The 20,211-nt window shown below is 38.0% G+C and overlaps 1 protein-coding gene across 1 annotated transcript; it reads left to right on the top strand.

Annotated features, from left to right (window-relative positions):
- The first annotated feature begins 492 nt into the window (after positions 1 to 492).
- Positions 493 to 19,915, top strand: tm9sf3 (transmembrane 9 superfamily member 3). Its single transcript, XM_017463685.3, has 15 exons — positions 493 to 695; positions 9,238 to 9,433; positions 11,291 to 11,413; positions 11,727 to 11,887; positions 12,919 to 12,996; positions 13,192 to 13,323; positions 14,174 to 14,340; positions 14,433 to 14,527; positions 14,803 to 14,933; positions 16,431 to 16,570; positions 16,709 to 16,777; positions 16,890 to 17,036; positions 17,677 to 17,760; positions 17,932 to 18,008; positions 18,126 to 19,915. Exons 1-15 carry the CDS (start codon positions 600 to 602, stop codon positions 18,191 to 18,193), a joined length of 1,764 nt encoding a protein of 587 aa, XP_017319174.1. The 5' UTR covers positions 493 to 599; the 3' UTR covers positions 18,194 to 19,915.
- The last annotated feature ends 296 nt before the right edge of the window (positions 19,916 to 20,211 follow it).

Raw genomic sequence — 20,211 nt, 5'->3', positions numbered from 1 at the left:
AGTGTTTGAATAAATTCTTTATTTTGCTTTGAATAAATACTTTATTATATTATTTTGAGATACTGAGATATATATGAATGAATGTATATGTTTTTAAAATAGTATGAAGAATAAAAGTAATAATCATAAGCAAGGGGATAAATTATACGAGTTACATTTGCAAATGTCCGCAATGTCCACAGTCTTGCTGAAGAATAAAGCCTTACTGATAAAAAAAACAAAAAAAAAACAATACACGAATAAACTAAATTTAATTTGATGAATATGTAGTTCCTTCTTCCGTTTGTGCAGTGTGTGTGTGTGTGTGTGTGTGTGTGCGCGCTCTCTCAGATGACGTGGCTGTAGGTGGCGGAGCGCCGCTGCAGCCGTGTTTCACAGCGCACCGCAGACTCAGCGCCGCGTCATATCATTGGCTGAAAGTCTCCATGTGAGAGTTTTCAGCCAATCAGCGCCAGATGCGGTGACTCCTCGAAAAACACTTTACGACATATCCGTACAGAGCATCCTGAGACGACCACTGTCATAGAACCAGGAAGAAGGAAGGTGGGATAGCTTAAAAAGGCTAATATCCCGAAGCGATCGGAGAACTTTCCTTGAAAATGATGAAGTCGTCCAGGTGGAAGTGTGCAGCGCTGGTGTTATTGCCTGTTATAAGTTTATTGTTGCCGGCCCAGGCGGATGAGCATGATCACACGGTAAGGAAATGTTCTCGGGCCGAGAAGCCTTATGCGGTGTACCTTTAGCCTGACGGGGCGACTGACTGATCAGAACAGCAAATCGGATTGGGATTTAATAACGAAACACTGATTAATCCAGTATGCAGAGCCGTATATAAGAATAAATATACCAAACGCCGCGAGTGTCACGTTAACGCGATTCAGATAGATTATATAGTAGTTTATTCTCCTGCTGATGCTAATGCTAATGCTAAAGCCCAATGGGTAGCCATCCAGCTAGCTAGCTAGCTAGCTAGCGTAGCCGTAGTTACGTGGTGTAGAGGCCGAGTCCTAAATAGATCCTTTATGAAGATATTAGGCACTGCACAGGGTGTAGCAGTTATACCTTTCACTAATGTTAGTCCCCTTGTTTAGGGAGGTAGTAAGGACTGGTTTGGGGTTAACTCCAGCTTGATAAACGTACGCTAGACAAATAGCTGTCAGTTATATATATATCTATATAATATATATAACATTTATATCAAATGCGAACAGACGACACATTGCGTGAAAAATACAAGAAATAGTGTTTGTGGGCTTTTATTGCTAGAATCGCTGAAGTGGAGAAATCGTATTGAGCTAGCTTGATGAATGTTAGCATGCTGCTTAATATGTCCGACTGTGTACACCGATATATCCGGTTGGTGCAGCCCTGTCATACAGTCCCAAGCTAACAACTTCTTAATCACAACAGTTAATGTCTCATACAGCTGGTCACAGTCGACATGTTTTTATCAGGTGAACAGGTAGCCAGTCTGGTTATGTATTTATTTATTAATTAAACGTTGATAGACCCGAGTCAAAGCTGACAAGCTATTAAATCTGATTTTAACAGGTTACAGGAAATATGTCAGTTTCTAATAAAGTTTTGATATATTTATCGATTTATAAACATGATTTAGAAAGTTTGAACGCTATCTTTTCATGGTGCTTTTCAGTGTCCCTATCTCCAGGCCGCTTCAGCCCACTACTCTGAACACTGAGTGTACTGTAACCCATCAGTTAGGAGTTTATAGTTACACCCTAACAACTAACTAATTGTGTCAGTGTGGCTCAGAGTATGCTAATTATCCATCAGTATTTTCTTACAGAGAAAACAAGGCGTGTCTTTACTTGCTGTCACGTTTGTATCAGAATCCAATTCAACTTTATGCGTGGGACAATATTTATTTCTGTCTAGAACCTTAGAGCAGGAATGTTCAGCCAAAATGTAATAAGGTCCATCTGTGTGAAATTCTTTTCTTACAAACCGACAAGCTACCTTTTAATGCTTAACCATAAACACCAGTAATTACTTCATGATTATAAGTAAGACCTACAGGTTTGACACTTCAGGGTACTAGTTTTAACTAGAGTCATGGACATGAACAGATCAAACGCCTGGTTTGTACTCGAAGCAGAGAATAAACGCATACCTCACACATGCATCTCTGTTAAATGTTCTTTAAGCTTTCTGTTTTCATCATCATTTTTTATTTATTTATTTATTTATTTATTTATTTATTTATTTATTTAAAATGAGACATGTTGGCACTTCACTAATCAGACTAGCGTGATAGTGGATTCTGAGCCTATGCCAAGGAAGGGACCCCAGTCCATCACAGGAAATCATTCTCATTCACACCTCCAGGCAATGTAGCAGAAGTGCTTCACCTACTTGAATGTTTTTTGGAGATATGAAGAATGTAGAGAACCTGGCGGAAACCCGGAAGTCACCGGGAACAATATGTGAAACTCTATACAGAGAGATATAGAGTAACCAGAGTCCTGTGGTGTATCAGGATGCCTTTTTCTTTTTTCTTTTTTCTTTTTTTTTTTTTTTTATATAAAAAGACTCGTTGTGCAAACATGACTGTAAAGCCAAGAAGTGTTTCTTTATTAAGAGTGTGTAAATGTTAGAAGGATAGCAAGTCCTTCTCAGAGCTGGTTAACAGTGTGCGTAATGGCACGTAGAAAAAAAAAAAAAACTTGAATGATTTTGTTCTTAACTGCTCTCTAGTGTTCATTACAGGCTAGTTTTTTGAAGAGATTAGTGTGGATCTTCATTATGTGTCCTTATCCTGGATTCCTACAGGTCTCGAACGGAGGGACGACCACAGCCAGTTATCCTTTTAGAAGATTTGCTTTAGTGTTACATTCACCTTGTAGTTATCTAGGAGATTGGGATTGATTTACAGGGGTTGTGTTGTGAGTCCTTGAATTCCCTGATTGGAGGCAACATTTCCAGAGATGTCCTGCAAGCTGTTTCCTTTTTTTTTTTAATGAGAAGAATTTTATTATTTTGTCTCTCGCTGGTACACACTCACTTAACTCAGGTGTTGACACTTGTCTATCTTGTGCATGTAGTCGACCATTAGTTGTTATGGCTCAGATGTTTCGGATGATTTTGAATACGCTGTCTATGGATGAACTTAATTTCATAGTGAAAGATTTCATATCACTATGTAGTTATGGTCTGATTGTGTCTTGCTAGAACGACTAGTATTTTAAGGAAGGTTAGACATGATGGAACGGACCAAATTTGTTTTTATCAAGACTTCTCGATAATTATTTTCCGTAGGGGTGTAACAATATATCGCAATGCAAAAATGTTACGATATGTATTGTAGTTATGGTGATTTAAAAATATTTATTTATTTATTTATTTTTACAATATGACGTCCGTTTTATCCTATTCCTTGTTTGCAGTCACATGATTCTGATGACACAAGTGAAAAGCAGAATGGATGAGATGGAGGAACGTCTGTACTGTACTGGTTTAGACACTATTACAAGAGAAAGGTATAAACGGAAAATCACAACACACGTTGGACGTGATGCTTATGTTATGAAGAGGAGCGGTTTTTCTACTGAATTGAAATACTTGCATGCCATCGAGGCGGTAGAGCTAAGCAACTACATAGTTCTCCAGAAAACAAATGAAAGTATACAAAAGTATGGAGGCATACAACTTTTTTGTGAGTGGTTGGGTCAACGACCTCGGTACCGAGGTCCTCCACGATGAATATCGTTTGGTTTTCGCCCGGGTGAGTGGCATTTTGTTTTTTCTCCTGTGGATTAACCTAGCAACAAACATTCAACTCTGTTGCACCTCTCGATGTCAGCATTACGGTTGTTTACTTTACGCTATTAGGTTAACCTCTCTCAAAGGTCCGCCGAAACGCCACTAAAGGCATGGATCATCGCCAAACAATTACTTTAACTTTTACAAAGTACCAAAATGGCTGACATTACATAAACACAATATACGTAAGTTGTATTAACTTACATTTGAGAAAGTGGTCACTGCGCACACGAGCAGTACCCGACTCGGCTCCTCCAGACTGTAGACGCAGGTATACGAGCCTCTTTCTCCTGTGTTTTTCAGTCAATTCCTTACATTTTCCCCCCTTATGAACAGCAACTTTTGGTACACGATAAAAGTGCTTTCTCGGTTTGATTGATTTGAGCAACCATAAACGACGCAGAACATAAGCATTTTGAGTTTGTGATAGCGCTTCCTATGTAAAAAATCATTTCCTGCACTATCCTCCTTAATTCTAATTTCATGTTAAACTTCAGTTTTATTGTTCAGTAAATTAAATCTTGAAATATTGTAAATTCTTTAAGTTGTATGTGCAATAAAGTTATTGAAAATTGTTAATGTTTTGGAAGTTAATCTGTTATTTGAGTTTCAGTTAAATTTTTTACATTGTGTTCAAAATATCGTGATGTGTATCCTATCGTGAACCCAGTATCGCGATGCGTATCGTTACACCCTTAATTTTCACTAATAGTGTTCATATGACGTCATCTTGATTGTCACATTATTACCCACAATGCCCTGTAAGCCTTTATTAGCAAGCAGCATGCTAGGTTAGAAATGTAACATTCAAATGTGTAATGAAAGAAAACACTATTTGTTATCAGCTGCATGTTCCCTCCTTAGCACCTCATCTTTGGTGACCCATTTCTAGAAAACATGCTGTGTAAAACTTTCTTGATGATGATGATGATAGCTTCTGTCAAACTTTATCATTATGTGACAACTTTAGAAAGACTGTGGTTCTTTGTTGTGGTTAGGAGAGAGAATTTATCTCCACTGTCGCACAATTACACCATTCGATGTTGCTCAGACAGCTGTTTATGATCAGTTATTATAATTGTAACTAAGAACAAATGATTACGCTTCCTGACAATGTTTAAAGTGATTAATATTGCCAGTATTGTTACCTGGGAATTGTGAATAAGTGTTTTATAGATTATTATTATTATTATTATTATCACAATTGCACTTTTTAAATTATATAGTACACAGTTACAAAAGAGAATTATTTATAACTGCACTATTCATCGTAACCCAGATGAGGGCCGGTTTTCTCTCAAGGTTTCTTCCTCATTCCATCTCGGAGAGTTTTCTCTCCCCCGTCACTTCTGGCATGCTCATTAGGGATATATTTATCAATTTAAAATTGATATCCGGAATTTTTGTAGTTCCGTAAAGCTGTTTTGTGACAATGTTCATTGTTAAAAGTGCCATACTAATACAATTAAAACTGATCATGATGTCACTGAAGGTTCTGAATAGTTTGTTGGATTATGGGGTGAATCAACAGTCTTCAGACAGCCTGTCTTGTTATATTTACTGTAATATTTTTAAGTCTGCTTTCTAAGTGTACTCATGACTAACATGATAATGGATGTCTAACGCATGCCAAAGTGTGCTAAAATCTACTTAGTGAAGCAGTCAGAATATCAAATGTGACAAATTAATTGATGTTCTGTGTAACCATGATGAAAGAAACTGCTGCAAAATGCTATCCGGACCAGAGAGTACTATAGTGGTTAATTTATTAGTTGATTTGTGAAGGAAAGCCCGCAGTTCGTAGTTTAGTGCCGCATGGGTATACGTCAAGATCAATTCATGGCAGAAGCTTTGAGAGAACACCACAAGAGGGACAGCATTAAGTTTCAAGAGTAGTGTCCCTGCTTTCAGTCTTTCTGAGTTGTACAGAAAAAGGCTTGAGGAATCACAGGAAAGAACGTCATACTTAGTTTTACTGATATTTTTTTACTTTTGCTGATCTACTGATATTGTATACGAATGTTGTGATCTATAAAACTATATTGCAATCTCGGATACAACTAAATGACTCAAGCTCCATGGAGTAGTACAGCTAAACAATAATGGAAAACCGCTAAAGGATCAAATCCCTCAAAATATGAGCTACAAACAAAGAAGATTTAGGCCTCACTGAGTCCTGTCGAGGAAGCTGCATAGGCTTTAATAGCATGCAAAGTTTATGCAGTAAAGTAACTTTGTAGACCTTTAGTAATCACAGTGTGTGCTAGATAAGAGTTCCGTGGCTTTATACACAGACGGTCCACGTTTTAGCCTGAGTAGTTGGTGTCAATCTGAAATCGTAATACGGTGCATGAAGATGTACCTTTCTCCACATGCATTTGAGGAGATTAGTGAAGTTGCACATTGATTATACCTAGTCTAAAACATCGCATTCTCTCTTCATTTGGTGAATTTGCGCAGGTAGTAAGTTTCTTATTAATACCATAATTGTGTCTGCTTCTGTCTATAATGCAAATCAAGCTGTGGGATCAAGTTGGGTCAATATTGGTTGTGTGCTATCAGCAACACTTCCTAAGTTTGACGCCAAACTTAAGCAGCCCTTTTGTGGATATGAACCTTTGGTCTTGTTTACAAATGCCGTGTATGGACAAAATGCCTCTTTTTAACCGAAGATGTTGTGGTGTTTTTTTTTGTTTTGTTTTGTTTGTTTTTTAAAACATGGTAGAATGTGTTTACAAATATTTTCATCAATGTACTTGTTATAAAATAAGTCACCAAACATATCTATTGTCATTGAATGACAATTTAGTTGTAGTGATTGCACAGTACCACCCTTTTTTTTAAATTAATTTTTTTAAACTGATAAGAATGTGTGAGTATCAGCTTATACTGAAACCCATCTAATATTGTTTTCTTTAAATACTGTTAAGCTTTAAAATGGCTTCTTTTTTTAAAATAAATAAATAAGGTGCTTCACAGTTAAACCCTTTCACACAAAGCACTTACTTTATTATATTCACAAAGTATAAATATAATAAAATCAATCCTAACAAAAGAAAAAATCATCTCTTTTAAACGAACATTTCCAGTTCCAAAAATAATTCCTGTCTTTGACGTTTGTTGTAGGATCCGATATGATGGTTCAGATTGGTGCCATCTCTATTTAGTGCTCATTTGCCAAGTTTTCTAAATTACAGCGTTACTTGTTTTTCTAGAAGTTGGCAATCTGTGATCTTTGTCATGGCATACTGGTATACTCCACACCATGTTATCAGTGTGACAGGTTTGAATTTTGTGACCAAACCTGAAAGGCCATAACCTTCATTATTGTTTGTTTTGTTTTTTTTTGTTGTTTTTTTTCTCCACTAGCCATCATGCAATGTGGCTTCAGAGATATACATAAAGTTTGCTCATTCGACAGCATTTTGTGCTGTCTACTTGGGGCAGTGTTTGTGCTTTCAAAACGAACTAATAATGGGACTTGGTTCGCATGGAGTAGGAGGTCTTGGCTATCTGCATTTTGCCTTCTATAAAATGACCAGTATAAATAACCCCAGGAGATGTATATCTTGTTCGAATTGACAAAGTGGTAAAGATTGCTTAATATCCAGTGTGGATTGAGGTTTTGCACTTTTTCTTCAGTATAAAAACACTCCAGGAAGCATTCTTTTCTATTGTCTCCTGCTGAAACCAAAAAGGAAACCAAGTCTTGATAACCAAGTCTTTGCAGAGAATGTTGATTGTGAGGGATTTAGGGTAAGTTATTGAGTTCCTACTACAAATATTGATACACTATGACCAAAATTATGTAGACACCCCTCCTAATTCTTGAGTTCAGGTATTTCAGCCACACCCATTGTTAGCAGGTGCATAAAATCAAGCACCTAGTCAGGTAATCTCCATAGACAAACACTGGCAGTAGAGTGGGTCGTACTGAATAGCTCAGTGACTGTAAACGTGGCACTGTCATTAAAAAAAAATGCCTCTTTTACCAAAAGTCAGTTTTTGAAACTTCTGCCATGTTAGATCTGCCCCTGTCAACTATAAGTGCTATTATTATTTTGTGAAATGGAACTATCTAGGAGCAACAACAGCTCAGCCATGAAGCGGTACACCAGAGCGGGCCCAACAAGTTCTGAAGTGCACTTTGGACTTATAGTGTATGCTATGAGCATGTGATCTACTAAAGAAAGTGCAGCATGCACAGCCACAAAGTACAAGCTGTTGTAAAAAAAAAAAAAAAAAATAGCAGTCAGGTGGGGTGTGTAGTATATTTTAGTGTGACCGCCATGTGTACATTGTGAAGACACTCCCATGTCTTTCATTTATACAGAGCTCTCTTATCCCATGCAAAAATATTATAATCATTTGAACTGTCATCCAGCAACATCACTGAACATTCTGGAAATTATATCCAATCTGATATAAATTGCTGTAAATGTCTACATCAGAGTTTCCATTAGCCAGTAAATACCGTTGTTTTTCACCGTTAAAAATCCGAAACGTCTGATGAAGTCAAAACGTGTCGGACACAATGTCCGGTAAAAATACTAACACGAAGCAGACGGGCCTTAGACAAAGTGCGTTCATAATTGCACATCTAAATCAGTTCTCTGTGTCAGCACAAATATTTTTTCTCAGATGCTTCTCCTGTAATGTGTACACTGGTTTGCTTATGTTGTTATTCAACCACACACACGTCATTTCCAACACGGGTCAGAATCACGCGTTACCTGCCGATTCGTCCCGCTCCTCTTCATCCACAGCTGACATTTGTCACCGGGGAAAGAGAATTGAATTCACGGTACTGAAAGACATTGCGACAAGTCATTCAACTCTTGTAGGTGTGACAGTCTGACACATACTTGTTTGGCATTCTTCTGAGATGTTTGTGAAAGGGGTGTTACTGGTTAAAGCTTTTGTAGAATAAAATACACAAGATCATTTTGTGTGTGTGTGTGTGTGTGTGTGTGTGTGTGTGTGTGTGTGTGTGTGTGTGTGTGTGTGTGTGTGTGTGTGTGTGTGTGACCGTGGTGGCCTGCCTTAACCCACTTTGGAAGAAGATTCATGCTTGCATTCACCCTCCATGATGTGTAGTGCTGTGACACTATGGGGACATGAACAAATCGAAATGGGGTCAAGAAAAGAAGTCTTGTTTTTTTGTGTTTTTTTTTTTTTTTTTTTAATCTTTTTTTTTTTTTTTAAGAATTTTTTTATTAATGTGATTTGGATTAATGATTGTGTATAGAGTGTAGAACTATTCATTATTACTTTAATGAATAGTGTGAGTAGTATTATCAGTTGTGTGAGTATTGTCTTGTGTTTCCCATGTGAATGTTGTTACCATGTTGAAGGCTGTTTATAATAATGTCACTGTAAATATAGCAAACGATCTACCGTTAGGAATCTAATGACTTTTTTTTTTTCTTCTTCTTCTTTTTTTAAAAAATAAATCAGTACGAAGATAAAGAGGAGGTGGTTCTATGGATGAACACAGTGGGACCATATCACAACAGGCAGGAGACATATAAATACTTCTCCCTTCCTTTCTGTGTGGGCTCCAAGAAGACCATCAGCCACTACCATGAGACACTGGGCGAAGCTCTGCAGGGAGTCGAACTGGAGTTCAGTGGCCTAGACATCAGCTTTAAAGGTAACCGAGGTCTGCTGGCATTAATGCATCCACTATGTTTACTTTCATAAATACAAGCAGTAACAGTACCTTAGTTTAAAATGGGGTCCAGATGCCCTATCGTTGGGAGATTGTGAGTTCGATTCCCAATGATGTCACCGCCATACTAGCACTAAACAGTGTTGCCCCCCGTTACATATCACAATATATTACGTTTTCTCTAAACATACAGTTTCTGAAAAAATTGAATTAGGAGACTGATCGGACTGGTTTGAGCTGACAGGAAATCTATAGTAACTCAAATAGGCACTATTTTCAACTGTGGTGAGCAGAAAAACATCTGGAAAATATACCCTCACCGAGCACCTTATTAGGAACACCTGTTCACCCACTCATTCATGGAATTCTCTAATCAGACCATGTGGAGTTCTGTGGATGGGAACACCTTGTTGATGAGAGTGGTCAGAGGAGAATGACCAGACTGGTTCGAGGTGACCGAACGGTGACAATAACTCGTATAACTACTCTGTGCAGTTGTAGTGGGCAGAAAAGCATCTCAGGATGCATACCACGTCGAACCTTGAGGTGGATGGGCTACAACAGCGGAAGACCATGTTGGGTTCCACTCTTGTCAGCCAAGAACAGAAAGCTGAGGCTGCTGTGGGCACAGGCTACCAAAACTGGACAGCTGAAGACTGGAAAAATGTAGCCTGGTTTCTGCTGAGGCACACAGATGGTAGGGTCAGAATTTGGCACCAATTACATAAATCCATTGACCCACCTTGCCTTGTGTAAACAGTCCAGGTTGGTGGAGGTGGTGTAATGGTGTGGGGAATGTATTCTTGGCACACTTTGGGCCCGTTAATACCAATCAATAATCACTTGAATGTCACAGCCTATTGTTACTGTTCATGTGTATCCTTTCAATGCATCAATTTACCCATCTTCTAATGGCTTTGTCCAGCATGATAGATAATGCACCATGTCACAAAGCAAAAGTCGTCTCAAACTGGTTTCATGAACATGACACTGAGTTCAGTGTACTTCAGTGGCCTTCCCAGTCACTGCAACTGAATCCAAAAGGACACCTTTGGGATATGGTAGAACGGGAGACTCACAGCATGAAAGTGCACCTGAAAAATCTGCAGGAATTGTGATGCAATCATGTCCACGTGGACCAGAATCTGAAAGAAATGTTTCCAACATCTTGTGGAATCCATGCCCTGAAGAATTGAGGCTGTTTTGAGAGTATAGGGAGGCCCTACCCAGTATTAGTATAGTGTTTTTAATAGTGCGCAGTGAGTGTAAATAAAGAATGAACAACCTTTTGATATTTATCCTCATGGTCACATGACTATTCACCCTAAGGAAAACACGGCTAAGCTGAAACATGTTTGTGCTACATGCCTAAGCAATTGTTAATAAATATTTATGACTTGTGCACTCTGGAGTGCCTTAATGTTACCGCAGGACTGTATAGAGTGTTTGTTTTTTCTTGCTCACTATCTTTTCATTCAGTTTATTTTCTTGGAAAAAAAAAAAAACATCCTTTTTTGTATTTGGGTTGTATTTTAAAATTTTTTATCCAGTGCAGCAGTCCTTTTTTGTTTATAATAATACAGATCTGTGCATACCACTTGAGTACATCATGATAAAGTATACCACTGCCATGTCATAATAAATGTGGTCCTAGATACTAATTTTAGGTCTAAGGGTATTCAACTCATGTTAAAAGTGCTGCTATTCAAAATGTTTGTGTTGTATCCGTTCAGGTACAATGGAGAAATACTTCAGTGGAAGAATTCAGTGCAACGACTGAATTTGTATTTATTTATTTTTTTTCCTTGAAAAACTGTAACTAGCAATTGTCCTTTACAGACGAAGTGATGCAGGCGACATACTGTGAAATTGAACTGGACAAAGCTAAAAGAGATGCCTTTGTCTACGCCATCAAGAACCACTACTGGTACCAAATGTACATCGATGACTTGCCAATCTGGGGTGAGTAGTCCAGGAATTCTGTGTTTGACAAAGCCTCACGAGAAGCCTTGGGATTCAATACCACGAAGTTCTGTGAGCGCTCAGCTTGTCCTCACTAGTTTTAGTTGTGAATGTATTTGTCAGGAACCTGTATTAAATATTTCTGCTCTTACGGATTTTCTAATCCTATTTTTCTTGTATTATATTTTATTGTGTATTTACTGTACAATCATTTTAATATTCCTTTAATCTGTTTCAGTAATTTAGGAGCTGTATAAGCCTCCCCATTTATTACTACCTGATTTGTAAAATCACTTTGTTGATTGCAATTCAGGGATCGTTGGTGAGGCAGACGAGAACGGGGAAGATCATTACCTCTGGACTTACAAAAAGCTGGAAATCGGCTTCAATGGTAACAGAATTGTGGACGTTAACTTGACCAGCGAGGGCAAAGTCAAGCTTGTGCCGAACACGAGAATCGCTATGTCCTACTCAGTGAGTACTTTTACACTACTTCTGACAAACCTCTCAATACTGCATCATCACTTGACTATATACTGTATATATGTGTACACACACACACACACACACACACACACACACACACACACACACACACAGGTGCATCTCAAAAAAATTTAATATTGTGGAAAAGTTCATTTTTTCCCGTAATTTAATTAAAAAAGTGGAACTTTCATATATTCATTACACAAAGTGAAGTATTTCAATCCTTTTTTTTTTGTTTTACTCTTGATTATGGCTTATAGCTCATGGAAATCAAAAATCCAGTCTCTCAAAATATTAGAATAAAGAATTTATAATACAGAAATGTCGACCCTCTGAAAAGTATGTTCATTTATACACTCAGTACTTGGTTGTGGCTCCTTTTGCATGAATTACTGCATCAGTGTGGCGTGGCTTGGAGGCAATCAGCCTGTGGCACTGCTGAGGTGTTCTGGAAGCCCAGGTTGCTAGCGGCCTTCAGCTCGTCTGTATTGTTGGGTCTGGTGTCTCTCATAGCTTCTCTATGGGGTTCAGGTCAGGAGAGTTGGCTGGCCAATCAAGCACAGTAATACCATGCTCAGCAAACCAGTTACTAGTAGTTTTGGCACTGTGGGCAGGTGCCGAGTCCTGCTGGAAAAGGAAACCAGTATCTCTATAAAGCTTGTCAGCAGATGGAAGAATGAAGTTCTCTAAAATCTCCTGGTAGATGCTGCATTAACTCTCAACTTGAGAAAACACAGTGGACCAACACCAGCAGATGACATGGCACCCAAAATCAACACTGACTGTGGAAACTTCACACTGGACTTCAAGCAACTTGGATTCTGTTCCTCTCCACGCTTCCTCCAGACTCTGGGACCTTGATTTCCAAATGAAATGCAAAATTTCATATATATAAAATGTTTTTATATGTATGACTATATACATATATATGTATGACGGGTAATTTAAACAGTCATGTCACAGTCTTAGCACTGAATATTGATATTAAACCATTAAACAAACCTTTTTCATTACTGTAGGTGAAGTGGAAAAAGTCTGATGTGAAATTTGAAGACCGTTTTGACAAATACCTTGATCCATCCTTCTTTCAACACAGAGTAAGCAATCTGAAATCTGTACAAATAAGTACAGTTTACATAAGGTGTTATTTATCTGAAGATTTTTCTGTCGATTGTGGATAATCGGTACTATGGTGCATAATGAAGAAAAGTGTGTTTTTTTTTTTTGTTTTGTTTTTTTTTTCTTCTTTTTTTTCTTTCTAAATATTTATTCATTTTTCCTTCTATTGACAGATTCACTGGTTCTCCATATTTAACTCCTTCATGATGGTGATCTTCCTGGTGGGTTTGGTGTCTATGATCTTGATGAGGACTCTGAGGAAAGACTATGCCAGATACAGCAAAGAGGAAGAAATGGATGATATGGTGAGTCCAAATAAGCTACTCTTTATAAAACGGTTACTAAATACACCTGGCAAGATTTCATAAAATAAACACAATGCAACAACAAAAAAATAATTTATTGATGATAATCATTCTTCCACCAATCAATGTAGTTCTTCAGCAACATTTTGCACAATGGTTGCCAAGCTGCACAATGATTATAGTCCAGTAGGTGGTGCTATTGCACCTTTCAGCTCAATGTCAACCACCTTTATTGAAATAGGAAGAGCTACATCATGTGTCTTAATATGATTGGGTAAAGTAAGCTAGCAAAAACAAAACAATTAGCATTGTGTTCTGGTTTATTATTGTATGTTACCATGCTGTTAGACTGTAATGTAAATTTAAAAGAAAACACAGCTGCTATATAATAGACGGTTTCTTAGTTGTTTTTTTTCTTCCAGAAACTGGTATTATTAGCGTAATAAATGCTAATAAAATCTGACATTTTGAAACAGTTTATTTGGCAAAATAATACAGATATAATGAAGTCACAGGTTTGTGTTTAGAGAGTAATTTACAACGACTTCAAATGCGGTTCAGCCAATCATAATCTAGGACCGGAGCGATCCATTTTATAACTGTTTAGTGGATTATATTGTAGAATTAACATGTGGTTTTGAGCTCTTGCTTTTAATAGACACTTAACATTTAAGCCAGTACTGCTTGCTTCCAAATTTTTATTTTTGTATTTGTGTTTTGTTTTTTTGTTTTTTTTTGGATGCATATAATTAGATGGCTTATTGAATATTTGTATCACATGTATTGAATCTGTAACATGTCCATTATCCACACTCTCCCTCCCTCCCTCCCTCACACTTTATGTATGCAGGACCGAGATCTCGGGGATGAGTATGGCTGGAAACAAGTCCACGGTGATGTGTTCAGACCCTCTAGTCACCCTCTTATCTTCTCCTCCCTGATTGGCTCTGGTTGCCAGATCTTCTCTGTGTCCTTCATTGTTATCATTGTGGCCATGATTGAGGATTTGTACACTGAGTAAGTCTCAAGGACCGTTGTATTTTTTTATTTTAATAAGCAAAACGCTTACTGATCAGTTTTGTTTTTTTTGTTTTTTTTCCTTCTTGTAGGAGAGGGTCGATGCTGAGCACGGCCATATTTGTGTATGCAGCCACTTCCCCAGTAAATGGTTACTTTGGGGGAAGCCTGTATGCAAAACAAGGGGGTAAGAATATCTTAACTATATAAGATTTTAATTCTATTAAAAGTCAGGACATATATTACTGTAGGTCATCATTAACTCTCACGCAGAAGAAAAGCAGGTACTGTTAAGTAGGCATGAGAAGCACATGTTTAGCTTCATATGCAACATAACTGTACATCACGTAATTCACTTTAATGCAAAATACTGAAAGTCTTTTAATGACTCGTAACGTTTCCATTTTTATTATCCGAGAGTGTTTTCTCAGCCGTGTGGCGGTTCCATCTGTGTTTGAGCAGGGAGAAGATGGATAAAGCAGATGTTTATTGGTGCATTCCTGATCCCAGCTATGGTTTGTGGCACAGCTTTCTTCATCAACTTCATTGCTATCTATTACCACGCCTCCAGAGCCATCCCATTTGGCACCATGGTGAGTGCTTAATCAGCTTATTGCCCCCCCCCCCCCCTTTTTTTCTTTTTTTTTTTTTATAAAATGACATTTCTATACGTCTCCTGTGACAGCAGTTATATTTTGCCCATTCAGTTGCCTTACAGGTAAGTAAACAAAGGTCAAATTCAGAATATAGCCAGTCATATCTTCTTGGCAGGGTACATGTCAATACCCCTCACTTCTCTCACATCTTTCAACCTGTGACCAGGCTATTGATTCAAGTCTGCCACTATTGGAGGTAAATCAATAGTTAATGTTCTTGGAGGAATCAAGGAGAGAGGAGCTTTCCAGAACTTGTCGCCTTTACTTTTTTATATTATACGAAAAAGGAAATTTTATCGATTTTGCATGGAGTATGCAATTGTGCAGTGCGATGGGTTGGCACACTGTCCAGGGTGCAACCAATCTGACCCACCCCACCCTCTGGATCTCATGTGATGTACAACAGTGTTATAAAAAGCTAAAATACAAAATGAATAATAGAGGTGCAGATAAAAACCTTTTGATTAAAGTGGCTTTAAAATGTGGTATGACTTTATTAGAATGTGTCCACATTAGAAGTCGGTTCACGATAGTCTTACATGGGGTAGAATATCAACATGTAAGCATGATTTGATAAACTATTCACATCATTATTGATCATTTTCTGCTAAGGCAGATGCTTTATGCTGAGTGACAGGTGATACAGATGTGCAATAAGTCCTCATTAAGTGACATCATTGCTTTTAGTCAATCATGAGAGTAAGATTTAATCTGTTTAAGGGAATACTTCTACAGCATCATTACTGTAAATGCAACACCGTGACAAATGATTTCACTTCCGTTTAAAAATATCAGTCCCGTTTAGAGTTAATAGTTAAAATAATTTATACTACAGCGCTGTTGAATTCTCATCTGATTGGTCAGAAGGTGCAGACATATTTTATAAAAATGTGTAATCACTGATATGGTGAAGTTTTCTCTGACGAGACATTTATTTAGCATTTTCGGAAGGGTTCTTCATTGTTATTGCTTTGTGATGGTCAGAAATAAAACTGTTCCTAAAGAAAACCTTCAGCTTCTGGGTGGTAGCAGGAACGTTCATGTCAAGTCACATTGCAGCACTTTTGTTGTTGATTTATTTGCGTCTAAAAACACATCTTGGTGGTTTAAAGATTTATTGAGTTCATTTGCAATAATAATTCAGAGAATTTACAGACATGCTTTCTTTCCTTCATGCGGCAGCAATCGTCTGTACTAGAGACATCATAGTATAATATCTGAGTGAAATGATTTTTATTTATTTATTTTGCACTTGCTGAATAATTGAGGTCAATCATTACGGTCACTGCATCGGCTTTAGTTTCTAAAGTTGCTGTTTTTGTAGAGGTGCCTTTTAAACCTGTGAAATAAATGGTCTTGGCATGTGCAAGCCTAATATTGATCGTATAGACTAGAAGAGTTTGAATGTGCTGCATTTCTGTGTGTGTTTTGCAGGTTGCAGTGTGCTGCATCTGCTTCTTCGTCATCCTTCCTCTAAACCTGGTGGGGACGATCCTGGGTCGGAACCTCTCGGGACAGCCCAACTTTCCCTGCAGGGTCAACGCCGTGCCCAGGCCCATCCCAGAGAAGAAATGGTATGCCCTTCTTTTCTTACTAGACATCCTTATGGGGATCATTTATTGGTTGAGGGCATAATACATCTTATTAATTAAATTTGGTATTTAGGTGCTTTGTTGTTATTTATTACCCCCCCCCCTCGGTTTGATTATCAGGTTCATGGAACCTGCAGTCATCGTGTGCCTGGGTGGCATCCTGCCGTTTGGGTCTATATTTATTGAGATGTAAGTGTTTGAATTCCTCCATTCTACTTTTTTTTTCCTTTTTCCATGCTGGATACGCGATTCCAGCAATTGCTTTTGTCTTTACTGCTTTTATTTCTTCCACTTTTCGTAGGTACTTTATTTTCACGTCATTCTGGGCCTATAAGATATATTATGTGTACGGATTCATGATGCTCGTGTTGGTGATCTTGTGCATTGTGACTGTGTGCGTGACCATCGTCTGTACCTACTTCCTCCTCAATGCTGAAGACTACAGATGGTGAGAGAATGATCAGCTGCTAGTTTCTTCTGTTTATATGCTATTTTTGAGAGATGATTTTTCCACATCTGTTCTTTTTAAATAGGAACCATTACTAGAGGCGGGGCACGGGGGCTTAGTGGTTGGGAGATTTTTTCCCCCCATTTTCTCCTCAATGTGGTCAGCTACTAATTCCCACTCCATTGCTAGCTCTCCACTATCATACAACAGCTACAAAACAGAGAGGCTAACATACGCTTCCTTGTAATCATAGGGAACCAGCCAAACACATCTTTTCAAATGGTTGCTCATGCTGCTTCACACGGCAGCTTAACACACTCAGAGGATACAGGAGCTCTCAGACGCCCACCGTTAGATAGTGTCACTGTGAGAAAGTACACCACCCCTCTCGCACAGCTTATTCTGCTCTGTTGGCTCCAGCCACAGATCACCGGCATCATCAGTATTCAAACTTGGGATCTCATGGCCCCGATGATAAGGAGCCAGGAATTTCCTCTTAGCAATGTTCACACCTTCGCATGACTTACAACTCAATAAACAGATAAAAATTCAATTTGTCCTGAAGTAAGAAGTTATTTAGAACAAATAAAAAACAAGTAATTAATTAAAAACTTACTGAATTTTTATCATTCTTTTGCAGGCAGTGGACAAGCTTTCTTTCTGCCGCTTCCACGGCAGTTTATGTTTACATGTATTCCTTTTACTACTATTTCTTCAAAACAAAGTGAGTTTGTTTTTTTTATTATTTAAGATCTCAGCTCAGTGACTGTTTACTCATTAAAGACTGTGAATTTACTTCTAAAGCATCTATAAATTTTTATTTATGTGGCGATAATCATACTGCTGGCATAAACTGATGCCATTTCGTTGATGAATGTTGTCTTGTCCTCTGCAGGATGTATGGTTTGTTTCAGACATCGTTCTATTTCGGCTACATGGCGGTGTTCAGTACTGCTCTGGGTATAATGTGTGGTGTGTATTACTATCCATTTATTTAGACAATTTACAGTAGCTCCTTCGTCTATTTCAGCCTGCACATAGTTTTACTTCGTATGTTTGAACATGAATTCATTTCGTATGTTCTTCCAGGAGCCGTTGGTTACATGGGAACAAGTGCCTTTGTGAGAAAGATCTACACAAACGTGAAGATTGACTAGCGACTCTGCAGCACCTGTGCTGACGGCTGACGTTTCCCAGCAGAGGCGGACACGAGTCTTTGTCCCTTTTTTTTTTTGTTTTTTTTTGCAAGAAGAGATTGTGATCTTATCTTGTATAAATCTAGTTTTCCATTTTCTCAACAAGTTCAAAGTTGCAAGATTCTGTACACACAGGCGTATAATGGAAGATTAAATAAACGTGAGTTTTATTATTATTTTTTTTTAATTAACTGTGTTCATTTCTTTTCTCTGGAGCAAATGCGTAGATTTAACCTTTTTTTTTTTTTTTTTTTTTGCATATTAAAAACTTTGGTTCTCCTCCGATAATTCTGTCCCACCCAGCATGAGTGACCGTAAACCTTTATCGATGGAGTAGTCTAGCTCTCTTCAGTGAAGAGGCCGAAGTGTGTGGAGAGCCTTTGTTCTGTTGTAGGAGAATATTGGAGGGTTGCGATTGTGTTCATGCTCCTACTGTCAGTTTTTGTATTGTCGAGTTAAGCAATGTCGTTGTTTGTTTTTGTTTGTTTGTTTGTTTGTTTGTTTGTTTGTTTTGAACGCTTTTTGTTTCCGATCACCCTGAGCATAGTGTAACGTTGCAATCCCATGATGACAAAAAATGTTGGTTACTAGCTTTTCTGCCACCAGACTTGACCACCATTTTTCACTCTACACTACATAGTTCAGATTATGTTACAGGATACAAATGAGGCATAAATCATAGCGTTCCTGATCCAGGTCTTGGGTTATAATGTACGGTCTGGTCATCTGCGACAAGTGCGGATGTTTTAAATGGGTTGTTTCAAAGTGGTCTTGTGTTTTCCAGTTTAGTCTTACTTTTAATGTCGGGATTTTAAATGAAGTCTGAGTGTGAAGATGATAAATGGATGGGGGTATACCTGTATATAACCTTTTAATAATGTAACTGTAGAAGTAGACTCCAAAATGTATTTTGGTTGTACAGATTTATTACAGGGTGTTTTTGTTTTGTTTTGTTTTTTAAAAAAAACCCAAAAAAGACGTTCAGTTGAATGATTTTGTCTTTTCTCCTTTTTATTTTGTGAGCTTGGGGTGGGTGGCACGGTTACATCTTGCCTGTTAGTGCATGACCTTTTCATCTTGCTGTATGAATCAGTTCAGTTTGTATTTGCTTTCTTTTTTTTCCTTTCTTTCTTTGCTCTGTGACTCCTGACACATGCTCAAATTAAGTTTCATGTAACCAGACAAAAAAAAAAAAAAAATCTGGAGTGCTTACATTGAATTTCTGCTGCTTGTAGAGGAAATATTGACCATCATATACATTATTGTTTTTAATATTTATGATTTAAAGCTTTAAACAGCTCTCTGTGTGCTGAACAGCCACCTCCCTCATGCTAACTTCCCCATCCATTACCAGAAGCAGCATTGTGAATGTTGGACACATGCAGAGTTTCTGCAAGCATACTATAAAAGGGTGACGTTATTGTACTTTATTTGATGTTTTCCTAACTACAGGAAGTGCCCCAGGTGCACTCCGACAAAGCTCGTGTTTTTCGTTATGCTGTATACAGTATGTAACTAAAGATGTCCGAGATGTGGCAAAGCCTTTTTTTCTAATCCCCTCAAATGCCAGCTGATTCCTGGCCCCTCATGTCATGAACCTTGTGATGTCTGAAAAGACATTTTAAACATGCTCTACTTGTTGTAAAAAGGAAAAAAATAAACGATGTTTATGTACAGAGGTTATATAGGCATGGTTTGAATTCTGGGAGTGGAGTCTTGATCAATATTTTAGCTAAGAAAATGTCCCTCTATTGTTCAAGACAGGGAGCCAATTTCTGAAGAATTGCACACTTGCGGTTCTACTTTCACATGATTCACACACAGTCCACTTTATTAGGAACACCTGTACACCTGATCCTTCATGCAGTTATCCAAACAGCCAATCATGTGGTAGACGTGCAATGCGTAAAATCGGTTAATGTTCACATCAAACATCAAGAATGGGGAAAAATCTGATCTCGGTAAGTTTGACTGTGGCA

The sequence above is a fragment of the Ictalurus punctatus genome, chromosome 3 (assembly GCF_001660625.3).
Source record: "Ictalurus punctatus breed USDA103 chromosome 3, Coco_2.0, whole genome shotgun sequence".
NCBI classification, from domain to species: Eukaryota; Metazoa; Chordata; class Actinopteri; order Siluriformes; family Ictaluridae; genus Ictalurus; species Ictalurus punctatus.
Note: the sequence above shows the minus strand (reverse complement) of the source record. Positions and strands in the feature narration are given on the sequence as shown.